This window comes from Hippocampus comes, unplaced genomic scaffold (assembly GCF_001891065.2).
Source record: "Hippocampus comes isolate QL1 unplaced genomic scaffold, H_comes_QL1_v1.1 scaffold202, whole genome shotgun sequence".
NCBI classification, from domain to species: domain Eukaryota; kingdom Metazoa; phylum Chordata; class Actinopteri; order Syngnathiformes; family Syngnathidae; genus Hippocampus; species Hippocampus comes.
This window is the reverse complement of record NW_017805829.1, coordinates 295,297-310,148: the sequence shown is the minus strand read 5'-3', so window position 1 is coordinate 310,148 and position 14,852 is coordinate 295,297. Positions and strand designations below refer to the sequence as shown.

The following is a 14,852-nucleotide window of genomic DNA, read 5'->3' as shown; positions in this document are numbered from 1 at the left end:
TGGTGGTGGAAGGGGGCGCAGAATCACCTTCTGTTGGTCAATGGGAAAGGGACAATATGGCAATTGGTTGCGTGTCGCCGGCGGATCACTACTACCCACTAATTTCAGTGGGAAAGGGGTATAAGAAGCTAATTGGAGCACTGTTACATACATTACCTGCTTTGCGACATCATGATTTGCAAAAATGAAGATTGGCTGGCCCAGAAACGGCAAAACTAAATATTTACTTTCACACATGATTGGTCGGCACTCGAGTGACGCAACAATGGAATGCTTATTATCTTCTGTGACTAAGGATGCGGGCTATGCCAACTTCTCACAGGTTTCTGAACACTTACACACACCAGGGCTTAAAATTCTGCTGGCTGTCATCTATAAACTATTTAACTCAAAGCTTAGCTGGTTAAAACCATACCACACACCACCTAAGGTGAATAGTGACAACCCCCCCACCCCCCCAGAAAAAGCCTTGCGGGAACAGGAACAAAGAGCCTCCGTGTTGGCGGCAGTGTTTTCAGCTTAGCTTTCTAAGCATAAGGACTTTTCCAGGGGCCTCCGTGAGTCTCCAGTATCCTGCTCACTGTTTTCTTGCGAGGCCGAGGGAACAACAAGCGACTGACGACTCCAGAAGTCTCATTCAAATGTGCAGCGAGACGCCCGAACCTTGACCCGCTTGCTTTGAGACAAGGCGCCAGCCATGTTTTTGAAAAGGGCTTTGATTGAAGAGAGGGTCCCAATAAAGTCTCAGTAACTGCAGAAAACATTTGAGGAAAATATTGATGAATTAACAAGATTCACAATGTTGTCCTGCAAGTTTTCTTAGTTATCGGGGGTGGGGGGGGGGGATCAATTGACATATCTTTCTGTGTTCTTCATTTTGTTTTCCAAGATGAGGAAAGACTCGCAGGATGACGAAGACAAAAGACAATCAAGATGCCTTTGCTTTAATGAACCAAAATCCGCCCACACTGGTAACAAAGTTGTGTTTGCAGCACACAATTAACAAAACGAGGTACACTACGGTTCCAAAGTTATACTTGTGCGTTTTCACTGCATGGTGTAAGTCATTTTTTTTCTAATTTGGGCATATGTACTAGAAATGCGAGCTGTTTCATGTCTTCTGTCAGTGCAAACGGCCACATGGGATGTGTGTGACTTCAAAAGTACAAATACAGTTACAATAACCGATACAAGCATCAATTTGGAATTGGGCACCTGGACCTGCAGTGTAAATCCTGACAATTTTTTTTTTTTACAAATCCTGCAACTCCAAATACAAATTTTCTTTCTGGTTTCCTTCTACAACTAAATGATACAATCTCTAAAAATCAAATCTTGAGTATCCCAGCAACAGATGCATCAGCACAAACAGTGGAGCCCATCACAGACATCAACAGCTAGATTCATCTCGAGTGCGCGCTGTCTGTCGCCTAAAAGCAACAAAGACCCTGACAAACGAGTCAAGAGATAGGATTGTTCTTTGGTCCTCACGTTCAGACTTGCTCTCCTCTCTCGTCACTGCCAAGATGCGCTGCATTCGTCAGGGCTGAACTAATCAGGAGCTTCACTGACGTACTGTGTCAACACCGTGGCGGAATGGGGGTTCAGGGGCCTGTTTATAGTGGCACGATTGTGTTGAAACACAGATTCCATCGCAGTTCGGCTTCCATTAGGCCTTGGATAAATAATGTATGTCAATACAGTTGCGCGCTTCAGCATGAAGCATTCAATTAAAGATAAACAGACGCATATGAACACAGAAGTATCAGGCCGACCTGCAGAATTTGTGACTTTCTCAAATAATGTCTGGACCTCAAACAGATGTCAGGTCCCCCATTAATTGGTACTTCTCATTCATGAAAAACAAATAGACAAACGGGTCATAGCTTGTTGTAACTGTTTCGCCTTTAATCAAAAAGGTTTTCTTCAGATCAAAATTCAAGGTAGGGAATCACCCGAGACCCAGTGGTCCAGTGGTAAGCGCATCAATAGGAGCGCGTCAACCTCACAGTGCAGAGGTTGTGGGTTCGATCCCGGCTCCGGCCTCACTGTGTGGAGTTTGCATGCTCTCCCCGGGTCTGGGTGGGTTTTCTCCGGGTACTCCGGTTTCCTCCCACGTTCCAAAAAGATGCATGGCAGGCTGATTGAACACTCAAGATTGTTCCTAGGTGTGAGTGTGAGCACGAATGGTTGTTCGTCTCTGTGTGCCCTGCGATTGGCTGGCAACCGGTTCAGGGTGTCCCCCACCTACTGCCCGAAGACGGCTGGGATAGGCTCCAGCACGCCCCCGACCCTTGTGACGATAAAGCGGTTCAGAAAATGGATGTATGTAAGTATTTGGCGGATATGTCCCCTTGGGGGTGCTCACATGAGGGCGGTGGAGTTGCTGACCAGCCACAGCAAAACACCATTGCCGATCCTTCGAACATACAAGGGAGTGGTTTAAATTTGGACAATATCTGTTGGACAAAGTGCGTCACAGAAATGAGCAAAATGACCCCTAAAATTGAAGCGTAAAAACCAAGTTGGGAAAATTCCTTTTGCATTTTATTTATTTGTTTTTTATAGAGTTAATGTTGGGGGAATCCAAGGATTAAAACTGTGATTTTACAAAATACTTCCAAAAGCCTTTTTTTTTTTTTTTTTAATGTGTTTGGAAAAATAAATACCTCCCACTATCTGCAACTGAGAAAATTAAGGCCCGCCACATACTGCATGGGGTAATACAGTAGTTTGTTTGCACTTTCCCTTGACACTAAGTCCATGTGTCATTCCTGGGAATGTGGGCATCTGTCAGTCCACTTTAGTGGTGAGGTCTCATTAAGAGTAGGAAGTGCTGCTTTATCCCCCAAATGTACAGAAATCCTTCCATTGTGGCTCACCCTAGGGGACATGAAGATATTTGGGGGAAAGAAATCCAAGGAGTACATGGAGGATAGATGAGCAGCAGTGCATTCTTTCGAAAGTTCAGTCAGGGTCAGCGCTTCTTGCTCACACTTTTCGCAAACCCTTCAAATGGATTTGTTACAAACAGTTAGGTAAAACTATCTTTCCCGTTACCAAAACACAAACTTCAAGATGTATTGGCCCCCAAAAAATTACTTACAAAAAGCATGCTAAAAGGGAAAAACAGCATTGGTTCTATTATTGGCCTGGAAGTTTGTATGTAATCACCCTCAATAGTTTCTCAACAGTTCTCATGTCTGACATGTCAGTCTTAGGCTGAGAGCATTCAAAGCTTCATGTCACTGTATTTATGCAAATAGTGAATGAGGGAGGGTTTATTTCCTCAAATTCAGATGGAGGGGAGGCCTTCATTTGCACAGACACATTTTTGGAACAATATCAAACTCGGTTCATGTCAAGCTGAGGAAATATAGAGACTGTACAGACTTTTACATCGTCTTGTCCTACAAACAGAGTGGTAACAGAGAACTGACAAATTCTCTTAAACGTAAAATATCACATCGGGCTGGAATTTCACTCATGGCCCTGTTGCTCAATTCATGCAGCTCGATGGTGTCCAAATGGGACACGGGCCACCTTATGGGAGCTGTCAATGCACAATCCCACACACACACACACCCCCTGCCTCCCCAAAAGAGGGAGGTGCAGCTGGCTAGATTAGTCAGGATTAGACTTTATCCCCTTGCTAGTAGCAAGAGGATGGCGATAACAGCGCTCAAGAGGCCCACGCTTTAATGTAAGCTATTCCACTCCAGGAATTATTTGACACTCTCAACAGTGGAGAAGTGGTGCGTGGACAGTGAAAGTCATTCATTAGTCATGATTGCGTTCAGACTAGCATACAATTCATATGAGACAGAGAGAGAGAGAGAGAGAGAGAGAGAGAGAGAGAGAGAGAGAGAGAGAATCCATTTTAAATGTCATCATTGGTGTGAGCAAACCAGATGCAGAATTTAGCGCATTCAACATTTTCCATTTTTGGGAGACTTTTTGATTCAGTAAGATGCTCTAATATTAATGATTTTTCCTCGGAACCCCCTCACAAACTGTGGACCCCGTGTAGTGTGCTTAGCAAGCACTTTTGTCGGCTTGCATCGGTGACCATGGTGGAGTTGTGCGTCGGGGTCCAGAGAACTCTGCCGGTTGCCATCGGCTCGCATGAGAACAAGGTTCTCCAAAGAGCACTTGCTTTTTATCATGGTTATCTCCATGAGTGAGCCGTTTTGTGCATGAATGAGCCCAGTGGTGAGTGCCCCGCCAAGGCAACAAGTGATAAAGGTTTTTCATTTCTATTGGAAAGCGACCCAAAATATCCAACCTATACCCTTGCATTTTTCAACAAGTTTCACTGGGGTCCAACCCTAGAATATGACCAATAAAGTATGCTGTTGTAGGGCAGTTAGACTTTCTCCCTGTCTGCTGATTGGTCAGCAGAGAATTAGCAGTTGCCATCACCTCATAAAAACCACACTGTTGTACTGCAACTTTCCTGACTTTGCCGATCATTGAGTCTTCTTGTTGAAGTGGATTGAAGCAGATGGTGGTGAAGACGGTGGTGGTGAGGTTTAATAACTGGCCGGGAGGAGTGATCACACCAATCTAAAAATTACACCTCTAGTTTGGTCTACCAAGCATGCTGGGATGAGTGAAGTGTAGCGTATTTTGGCCATGATTGAAACACTTGAATCAAATGAATCGGGCTTCTGGTGTCAAGAGTGCTCAAGCTGTGCGCCAAGACCATTACTGATAAATTAAACACCACCTGGCTTACAATTATGACACCATTTACCTACTAGACCTCGCCATCAGCATCGTACTCTTACCCTGAGCCTGTTCAATTTTTCGTGATCCTACCAGCACTAAGGCCAACTGAACTGTACTCTTTGGTAGAAACCAGGTTTGAGGGTAGGCTATAAACGGTTCTATTCTAAGATGACTACAAGAAAAAATGATATGGCACGATAGTGTGACGTTATCATCGCCACTGCGAGCTGCAAGTCCGCTGTCGGATATCTTTTGATTGGAATCAGGCCTGAGTAAGAATCTGATACAAATCAAATATCTTCCAATGGTAGAAAGCACACAGATCTCTCTTATGAAGCACAGGCTGATGTCATCGTAAAACACCAAAATGGTGGAAGAGAAAGAGCTAAAATCACAATATCTCACACTGCGGCTGTACGACTGATAGTGCCGCCTTCGGTGGGGTTGCACAAGCTCCCTTGGCAGCTAAAAGAGTCCAGCTCCCCTGTGTCGCAGCTCCAAAAGTAGGAAACCAACTCAGCCTGTGTGACCCAATTAGAAACATCCCCTGGCCCTCGGGGGAGTACTCTCCTAGCTATCAAACATGAAGAATTGCAAGAACAAACTTTGGTGTGATCGACCATGCCTCATCAATCAGGCATTGACTCCTGGCATCACTCAACACGCGTCACTCAAGCATGATTTCATCGTCAAGGAGTTTACGATTCAAACCAAAGCAGAAGTAGTTTGGATATCTGAGTCTGTTTCATATTCATCATTGCTCATCTGTGAAGGTGTAACCTACGGGGGTTTACAAATCCAAGCCTGTGACCTGTTCAGCCCCGCTAAGCCACATCAATAAAAATCGGGAGCTTGATTCAGGAATCGCGCAAAGTGACCCACTTTGCCTGAGAACGAGGGCGATCAACAAAGTGGGGGCAGATGGCATGGTAAAGAATGGGGCGTGATTAGTGGAAGTGAGAAACGGATAAAAAGGTCATCCATCAAATTGAAAGCGTTTAAACTGTACGTTTCTGGGCTCTCTGACGGTACCAGTCCATCAAAACCAACTGTTTTGCTGGTTGCTGTTCTGTGTGAACAGTAGCGACTCTGAATCTGGGGTTGAAATCAACTTGCAAAATTCTCGGCATCTGGGATAAACAGAGGGGGGGATGACAGCTGTGGGAAAGCGAGTCTTGAATCGAGTTCTGCCTTCATGCTACACCTGAATCCGGAAAGGAGCACTTCTCACATCAGTTCCTTCCACCAGCGGACCCAAACCTTTTTTGTACCACGGACTGGTTTAATGTCGAACAATATTTTCAGGGACCGGCCTTTAATGCCGGATAAATACAACAAAATAATATATGACCTACATGAAAAGTGTGGTATTTTCGAAACACAATAATAAACATGAATCATGACCCGAGGAACGTCCTATCTGGCCGCAACACTCTCTGGTCGCTATGGTAACGTTTAAACGTGCCTTCAAAATATGATACAAATACAAAAGTGCTTGAAAAATACGACTAACCATCGCCGCATATTATGCAGGGTGGGCTTTGTGCGTGTGAATCTCCCGTTGAGATAAATCCGTATTTTAAATACTGTCTATTAAATGTAGCCTTTTTCTTGAAAGTCATAGGCTCTGTTTCTATCTCCTGGCTGGGCCTTTTCCCCTTCCCAAAGAAAATTTCCAAAGATGTTTGGTTTTTCTTACTCATTTTGTTAGCTCCTGGGTTTTATTTTCGCGGGAACATAACACGTGACTGAGAAGCGTGCCTTTACCTGAGTCAACACTGCACACGGATGTAAGAGAGAATCTGGTAATTTTTAAAAATAAAACATCTTTCAGATTCCGAAATGAATAAAACGGAAGTCATGTAAGTTATTTATTCTTTTTGTGCGGCCTGGTACCAAATGACCCACAGAATGGAACCGGTGCGTGGCCCGGGGTTTGGGGGTTAGGGACAACTGCCTTAGACGGAGGACAGTGATATGGTAAAAATGTCGGGAAAGATCGTCTTCACTGGCCAGTGTTCAAGAGGCTATTGATTCAGGAAGCAAAAAGACCACTGGAAAAGGAGTACCGGTCGTCACTTTCTCACCACCTGTCAACGAAAGTGGCCTCACGAGTTGCTGTTCTGTGTGAAAGACAATGACTCAGTTTCAGGGCATTAACCAACTTTAAATAAAGCATCAATGGTTCGCTATTCCCTTTCACACAGCCACTATCCCACCTTTGACAGTGTCAAAGAAGCTGTGGTGGGGCTTTTTACACAGAATTAAAAAAAAAGAAAATCATCAAAAAAATGTGTTGCTTTAACAGGCAGATTGAAAGGGGCTATTTTGAGGTTTATGGCATGAAAGGGGAACGTGTCGGCCTCTGAAATCTTTTCTTTCGCCTAAATTGCATTAAAATGCTTAACATACCGTAAATGGATATCCTTAAATTAACCTTGCAAAGGCATCTGATTTGGCTGATTTGTATTCTGTTAATTCCCATCTTGGAAAAACACAGTTAGCCTGTACAACGCTGACATTCTGTGGTAAAGCATGGATTTTGAGGTCAAAAGAGCGTTTGGAACTGATGAAGGAGACATCCTCAATCTGGCCTAAAAGCTTCTAAAATGACCCTCCTTGTTTGCTCGCAATCAATGTGCATGTTTAGGGGCGGGAGATCAGGGTGGAGGGGGGTGCTCGTCGCTCAACACATCCATCCATCATCTCATGGAAAGAATGACAATGAAGTGGGAATGACATCATGGAAGAATTCTGGAGTGACAGCAAGACTTGTGTGTACACACAACTTCCGAGGTAGCCCGGAGGAAGTAGACTGGAATATGCGCGCTGTCGCCTTTCGAGGGATTTTGCAGTCATGACATTCAGTTTACAGGCGACCCTCGCAGGCATTCTGACTGGCTAATGAAAAACATGCTTTGGGTCCTGCCACACTGAGCATTTGGGGGGCATCTCTGAATGCAGAAACGACAGCAAGGATGTCGCTGGGAAAGTGAACTAATCATCATGTCTGCCTTAAACTGGGAAAGCATTTCAGAAGCACGTTTCAATTCTAACTTACACTGCAAACAAAAATCAGCTACAATGCGAAGTCGAAGCCAATGATTGAAGTCTTCACATTAGAACTTAAATAAGTTACTCCACCTAATGCCACGCGTTGTCAGTCATGCAAGTTTGAAACTGTCCACCAACTAGACATGGATCCAGAATGGTAATGCTAAAAAACATGCTAACAATAATCCAATGGTCCTTCCTCATCATTTGTGCAAAGAAGGGCAGTATTTAGTGACTTGTTTTTATCTTGCACTTCACACATCATCCATATGTTAAAACAACAACTATACAAACTGAGCAAAACAAACTGAAATGAAGCATTTCACTAACCAAACGAAAAAAGTAAAAACACAACAAAAACTAAGTCCAAAACCATTACTATCTTGCTGCAGAGGATAACTAGCGGGAACGTCAGATCCAATCATGTTCATCATTCAAGCCCTCACTAAGAGGCCAATCAATTTGTCAAGCAATGTAAACTGAAGGTGTACTACTTCGCCTGGTGCGCAGCTCAGAGGAGCGCAGACACAGTTACTGACAGGACGAAGACAGAGCTGCTTGATGATGAGTAGGTGTGCTGGAAAAAGATCCTTCTTTTCATTTGTTTGACATCTTTTCATACAGGTGGTTGAAGCATAACCTACAGGGAACCCTTTCAGGGACAGCAGTTACTTCAGTGGACAGTTTATCATGTTATCAGGGTCCAGGTTATCATTATGGGTGCATGAAAGGATTAAAAATAAATAAATAAATTCAATATCCAGATTCTTCCACATCCATCCCTATTCTGTATGACTGGCATGTACAATGACAATGAAGTTGACCCAGCAATTTTCTGCTTCAAGAAGTTTGTTTGGTTCACAGTTCACGATTCAGGAATTAACCAATTCATATTATTCCTCGCTCACCCCCCGGCCCCCGCCCCTCCCAAAAAAACCTCAAGCATTTGCAGTTCTGTTGCTCTTCTTGACATGCCCTCAAATTCCACGAGATGCTGCGAAAGCATAAATAGGAACTGGGATGCAGAAAGCACGTTGGAAGTGATACATCTTGACTCAGTGACAAGCTTTGTATGTCAGGGAGGAGCTAAATTTAATCTGGGTTGTACGTGGAATATATTGAAAGTGTTTGCCACATTTGCACGTACCTATGTTGAAACTACTAATAGAGGAAATTTTGAACATTTTGGGAACCATGGGTGCAAACGACGTGTTTCGCTATATGCAGCACAGCTCGGTCCCTATATTGTAGCTGCATTGGGGATGAAATAGAGGCAGACAAATGCCAGTTCTTCTATTCATGACACTGACGTGGAAATTTTTTCCTGGATTAGTGTGAAGCAGTCGGCAAACTATCAACTTTTGGTGACCCAAAGCGATCCATGACACAACAAAGAGGAAATAAGATGTCTCGGGCGGAGTGCTTGGCTCCCGAATGAGGAGACCTCGTTATATACATCCTTCCATTCATTTACAGTGACCTGCCTCTGATTCCCTCGGGTGAGCCAGTGAGTGTTAGCAGGTGGCCAAAGATACCAGCCCACTCCTTCCCTGAGGGGGAAAGAGCTGGGGAAGAACAACAACGTGATTGCGCTATCAGTTACCTATTCAGCTGCGTGCACTGATCCCATTCTGATTCCAGGTCAACAGAAGCTCTTTGAAAGATGCCAACAAGGCTCCCAGGAGTTTCATAAAGTGACAGTTACAAACTTTGGAGGAAGATTATTTCTTTATTTTTTGTGAACAAAAGTCGAACAAATTGTTGTCATTAATATATACATATACACACACACACACACATATATATATATATATATATATATATATATATATATATATATATATACTGTATATATATTTTTTTATTTTGTTTGACAGTATTTTGCAATATTTTGTGTCATATTTGGGGATGTTTTCTCATATTCAGTTGTGTTTAATATTTTCTGCTCAATATTTTTTTGCTGGTGTTTTTATATTTCTCTTATTTCTCTTTATAACTAGTTATGTTTTTCTATTTTTGTCTTCTCAGTGGTGTTCTTTTATCATGTGTATTCATTTCTTGTATTTGATTATATTTTATTAATGATATAAGATGAAAATATCATGCAATATTTTGTCTATTATTTTCTAATATTTTTTCGTACATACTTGGATTAGTTTGAAATATTTGTCTATTTTTTATTTAATATGTATTTTGTATTGTGTTCAAATGCCTTGTGTAGTATTTTTAGTTTCTTTTTAGAAATGTGCATTTTAAATTTTGTATGGGTGTCATGACCAAATCTTTTCAGAATGAACTGGTGATAATGATGTTGAGAATGAATGAATGGGACCACAAATTTTCATCAGTGCTACTCGGGGCCCACACCACTTCCTACTCAGATGTATGACAAAAATGCCGTTTTAAATATAGACAATATATGTGCCGGGCCGGGAATGGCGAAAAGTTAGGTATAACTGACACCCATTGCAATACATTGGGAAAATTGAAGTGTGATTGTCAATCCAACCAATTCTTCCAAAAATGCTGACAAGCCTCCAATATGCATTTTCCATGAAAAACGGGGCTCGAAACGATTGGTTGACTTGTGCCCCTTCCATAAGCAAAACCTTGAGACATTTGCTTCAATAATATTGGGATACTGACAACATGTTCATTTTGTTTCATGAGCAATGAGGAGATAGCATGCGAGGGAGGTAAGGGGGGTGGGGTGGGCTTACCCGGTTTGAAAAAAGAGGCCTCCAAATACCTAGCTGTGGCCCCACTGCATTGACTCAATCACTGAAATGATGCATTTATCAGATCTGCCAGCCTTTGTGTCACCTCGCAAAGCTGCGGCTGCATTCCGCCCAACAACAAAAAAACAACAGGTAGCAAGCCATTCAGAGTTTTCATGCAGTGGACTGACTGAGTGATCCAACAAGTCAAAAGCGATGAGCTGTTGTCACTGAGATTCTCCCCGGCAGGAAACAAAACGGCGCTTGTGTGCTGATTGTTGGGCTGGCCCTCACGGGCTGGCAATGAGGCAAAAATCCATTCCACATGATGCGCTCATTGTTTCTGCTGGCTTACTTCAAATATGGATCATCTCTCATTATCTTGGAACTGTTTCGCTCATTTATGCTGCACTCTGGGATCATTCAAAAGCAACGGTGCACAAACTTAGGCTCCTGGCCCAAATTGCGGTCTATTTTTATTGGGTCACGGAGGCTTTTTGAGTCAAATTTAACCATTGTGGTCTTCATCATTCATTTCTCTGTAGATGTCAAGGATAGTGATGTCATTTAATTCATTTTAGATATCACAACATACTGCGCAGTTCCCCCCCCCCCCGCAATCTTTCGATAACCGCATAATTGCTGTATCGTGTTATTTCCATGACTGTTGGCTAAATATTGCGATACAATGTATTGATCACTCACATAAACATTCGATATCAAAACTGTCCATTGATTCTGTTTGGGGAAACAGCAAAATAAGTCGCAACACTGCAGATTGGAGCAGGTAATTGTCACTGTATTTTAATAAACCAAGTGTGGAATGTTAAAATATTGCAGGTTAACCTATTGTGATGCCTCCTAATACACCAACAACACATGTCGATTTTGGCCGACATGCCAGTTTGGGCGCTGTTGATGTTGTCTATATCGTGATCAGCTTTGTTTATCTATGTATGCTCGTGATGTATATTGGCAGACAGAACAATTACATGCTCTTCCACTAGATGGCAGAAGGTACAATGAATCTGTTTATCCACCTGTTGCCATTCATACAACAGCAACAATCACTCGGTGTTCAACTTTGAGACAAGTGCGTCATTGTTTCAATCTAATCTCTTTTCGTGACATTAATCAGTCTTCATCCACATTTAGGAAATAAATAATTCTGATACTAAGCTATCTGATTTTATGTTTTCTTTTTCTAACCCATACCTGAAATGTGCCTCACACGAGCAAAACAATTGGAATTGTCTCACTAGAACCATACAGTCCAAATGCAGCATTGCATCTGCAACGTTGAAAAAAAACTACACAAAACAGTCAGGAGTAAAAAAGTCCACTTACGGGGCCTGTGAATTGCTGCCAAAGGTGAAGTTAACCTGTGTATGCACCTATTGTCATTCATGCAAAAGAACAGCTTGATGTTGACCGAAACAGGGCCAGGTTTAACACTTAAATTCATGTGTTCGTAAATTTAAACAAGGTCATCACTACTTCTATATTATATACGTTTTATTTATTTATTTTTTGTCATGTAAAAATGGGGATTCCCTCAATAAAGGTCCGAATACACGACTTTTTCTTTTAGATGACTGTCATCGTTCGTCGCCTTTCAACAGGTGACGAAGCGATGATGTTGCAAGGCGAGAGCATGCAAATCGCAAACAAAAGATCATACATTATGCACAATGCGACACCTTGCCTGTGGCAAACGAGCAGCTCACCTCGATCCATTTCTGCGCCTCCCGGAAAGCGGACGCGGTCACCGGCTGATGCTGATGCGACTGTCCGGTGTGTGCCACCGGACTTGCCATACCCAAGCGTGGTTGTGATAGTTCTGTCCGAAAAATATATACAACCAAAAAAATACTTTGAATCTTGTCACTAGCGCCGTTATTCCAAGTTGGTCGGCCTCCAGCGGTTATGTCGCAGTAGCAGCACCGGCGAGACAGTCGAGCCACGGTAGCTCCCCTCCGGTTGAGCTCCACGGATACTGTGTGGCAGCGGGCCGGGCGGGTTGCGGAGGAGAAGGAGGAGAGCGGGTGGGGGCTAGTACAAAGCTCGCTACAGTCATCTGCACTGGTTCCGGTAAGGACACGCACAAACTAAAACACAAAATAAAGCAAACACGCACGTGGCTAATTTATGACTCTACCTTTTGGTCGGGTGACGTTTGAAAGGCATTAATTCGCGATAGGTGTTCATGAACAGGTTAACGTCTTTAAAACGTGTAATGTGTACATTTATCGTGTTCTCTTGCAATAAAACTTATAAAGAGGGAGGACATGAGAAGGCCGTCGAGCGCAAAGGAATTATCTTTCGCTTCCCCACGCTAACTCTTTAACCTTCCCCCCGCCCACACACATGCACACACACACACACACACGCACACACACGCACACACACACACACACACACACACACACACACACACACACACACACACACACACACACACACAGTTCATCCCAAATTGATTGGGTCACGATGGTCACTCTGGGTCCAGGCGTTTTTTTCTTTCTTTTTTTTCAGCAAAGCTGGTTAGTTTAAACAATGTTATGATAATATTGAACCATTTTTTATTGTAGTATCACGTTTAAAAATATAACGTTTTATGGCCGCTCAATCCACGTGATTAAAACGGCACGCTCTCTTTGGTGCGTAAACCGCAAGGTAGGCGGGGCTGGTTTAACAGCAGCATTTGTATTTACGTACAAAGCACGTAAGTATCTTCAGCGTTCTCCTGTAATATTGAACACAATAGCACAGTGTGTCCAGTTTAAATATAAAACTGCTGTTTACGTTAATGTCAAGTTTCTGTGCTCGTGAACGTGATCGGAACGGCACGCTCTCACTAGTGTGCCAGCAACCAGGTGTTACGCGGCAAGCGTTGTAGTAGCTTTTATTTTTAAATGTCTTCGCTGGGGATTATTGATTTGACGTTATCGGCGATGTCAAAAGGACAGGCTCTCATTAGCGTACCAGCCGCAAAGTAAATGGGAAATTGAAAGTAAGTTGAAAGCTTGTTTTACCTGCATGTGTGTGTATTAAATGACGTCAGATACATTTGTATTTACAAAGACGATGACGTAACCGTACATTTTATGGTATTATTTTGTAGGTTCATTGAACACGGTTGTCAAATAAACTTCTTATCTGCAAAGTCAAGACGATGACGAAATCGAACATTTTATGGCACATTTAATAGGTCCCTTGTGGACATGCAATGGCTGCACAAGTTTGTTTCAACTTTCCTGTGTAGCAGAAAGTAGGACATAGTTAGCTTCACATCAAGATTTTGCGGTATGGGAGTGTTGCAATCATATGTTAAAGGGGCTGTCATGATGATTTGGCGTCTTATTAAAATAAATTCCAAGCAATGCCCTTATTTTGCAACAGAACCGGATTTGCCGGGCTACGATCGCCTCTTTCCGGTAACTTGATGCAGGCGGACTGATGGGACGCCGCAGTGTTCAAACTACAACCGCAACAATTAATAAGTATATCTTAACCGCAACAATCAATAATAATAATCCAGTTATACAAAAGTCGACGTTAAAATGCGTGCAAATGCATAATTGTTGATTGTTTGATTTTATTTGGTATACCTAATGCGGTGTCTCTGAGGTGTTCCATCTGCTCCATATGGTATGCTGGATACCAGGAACAGGAGAGTGTGATTTTGTGTGTTTTTGTGTTTGCGTGTGTGTATGTGTTCGTGGTTTATTTGACTGTCAGCTGTTGCATCTGTGGCTGACGGGAGACGTGCGCGCGCACACACACACACTTGGCTAGCTTGGTAAGTGTACTGCATCACTTCTATTGAAGCTAGAAATTCATTTAAATTTGGATCTTTTTCAACATGTTTTATAATGGTTTGCATTATGGTGCAAATGTGTTAAACAGCAAACTGACAAATTGCACTTAATCATTGTAATTGATGTTTGTGGCACATTTAATAGGTCCCTTGTATATAAACATCTACAGCTGTAGTTTACAATATAGTACCGGTAATTTAAAAACATTGCATAAAGAATTCTCGCTGTTTGGTTAATTTAAAAAGCGTAATACAATTTGTCGTGGACAGAGAGCCAAAGATGAACTTGAGTTAAGTCAATAGCCTGTGCATTACTGTAACTCAGTTTTCAAGTGGTGTTGTTTCATTTTTCATTTGCGAACAATATGTAAGGCCAAACAAAAAAGATGTGTTTCCGGTAACATGAAATTTCAGCATAGGGTCGGTAGGTCGGACAAAGTTGTTGTTTTTTTCATCTTTTTTTTCCCCCATCAAAAATTTAAACAAAATAACCATAAAACAAGAAGACATTGAACCCGCCTCTCCGCGGA

At 42.5% G+C, this 14,852-nt stretch overlaps 2 protein-coding genes across 11 annotated transcripts in view; one reads left to right on the top strand and one right to left on the bottom strand.

Moving 5' to 3' along the window:
* Positions 1–12,529, bottom strand: part of LOC109526255 (LIM and calponin homology domains-containing protein 1) — a 62,416-nt gene extending 49,887 nt beyond the window's left edge. For 2 of the 7 annotated variants that reach the window (XM_019887428.1, XM_019887423.1), the window contains exon 1: positions 12,230–12,527. In XM_019887428.1, coding sequence (XP_019742987.1) covers positions 12,230–12,319 — 90 coding nt within the window. In that variant the 5' untranslated portion in view covers positions 12,320–12,527. Of the gene's footprint in view, positions 1–12,229 lie in introns of all 7 variants that reach the window. The other 5 variants (XM_019887424.1, XM_019887427.1, XM_019887429.1 and 2 more) reach the window with 4 other exon arrangements.
* LOC109526256 (transmembrane O-methyltransferase-like) overlaps positions 12,530–14,852 on the top strand; it is a 7,265-nt gene continuing 4,942 nt past the window's right edge. Inside the window, exons 1-2 of one of the 4 annotated variants that reach the window (XM_019887434.1) lie at positions 12,946–13,497; positions 13,627–14,304. The gene's annotated coding sequence lies outside the window, so the exon portion shown is untranslated. Of the gene's footprint in view, positions 12,594–12,944; positions 13,516–13,626; positions 14,305–14,852 lie in introns of those variants that run through there. The other 3 variants (XM_019887436.1, XM_019887435.1, XM_019887433.1) reach the window with 3 other exon arrangements.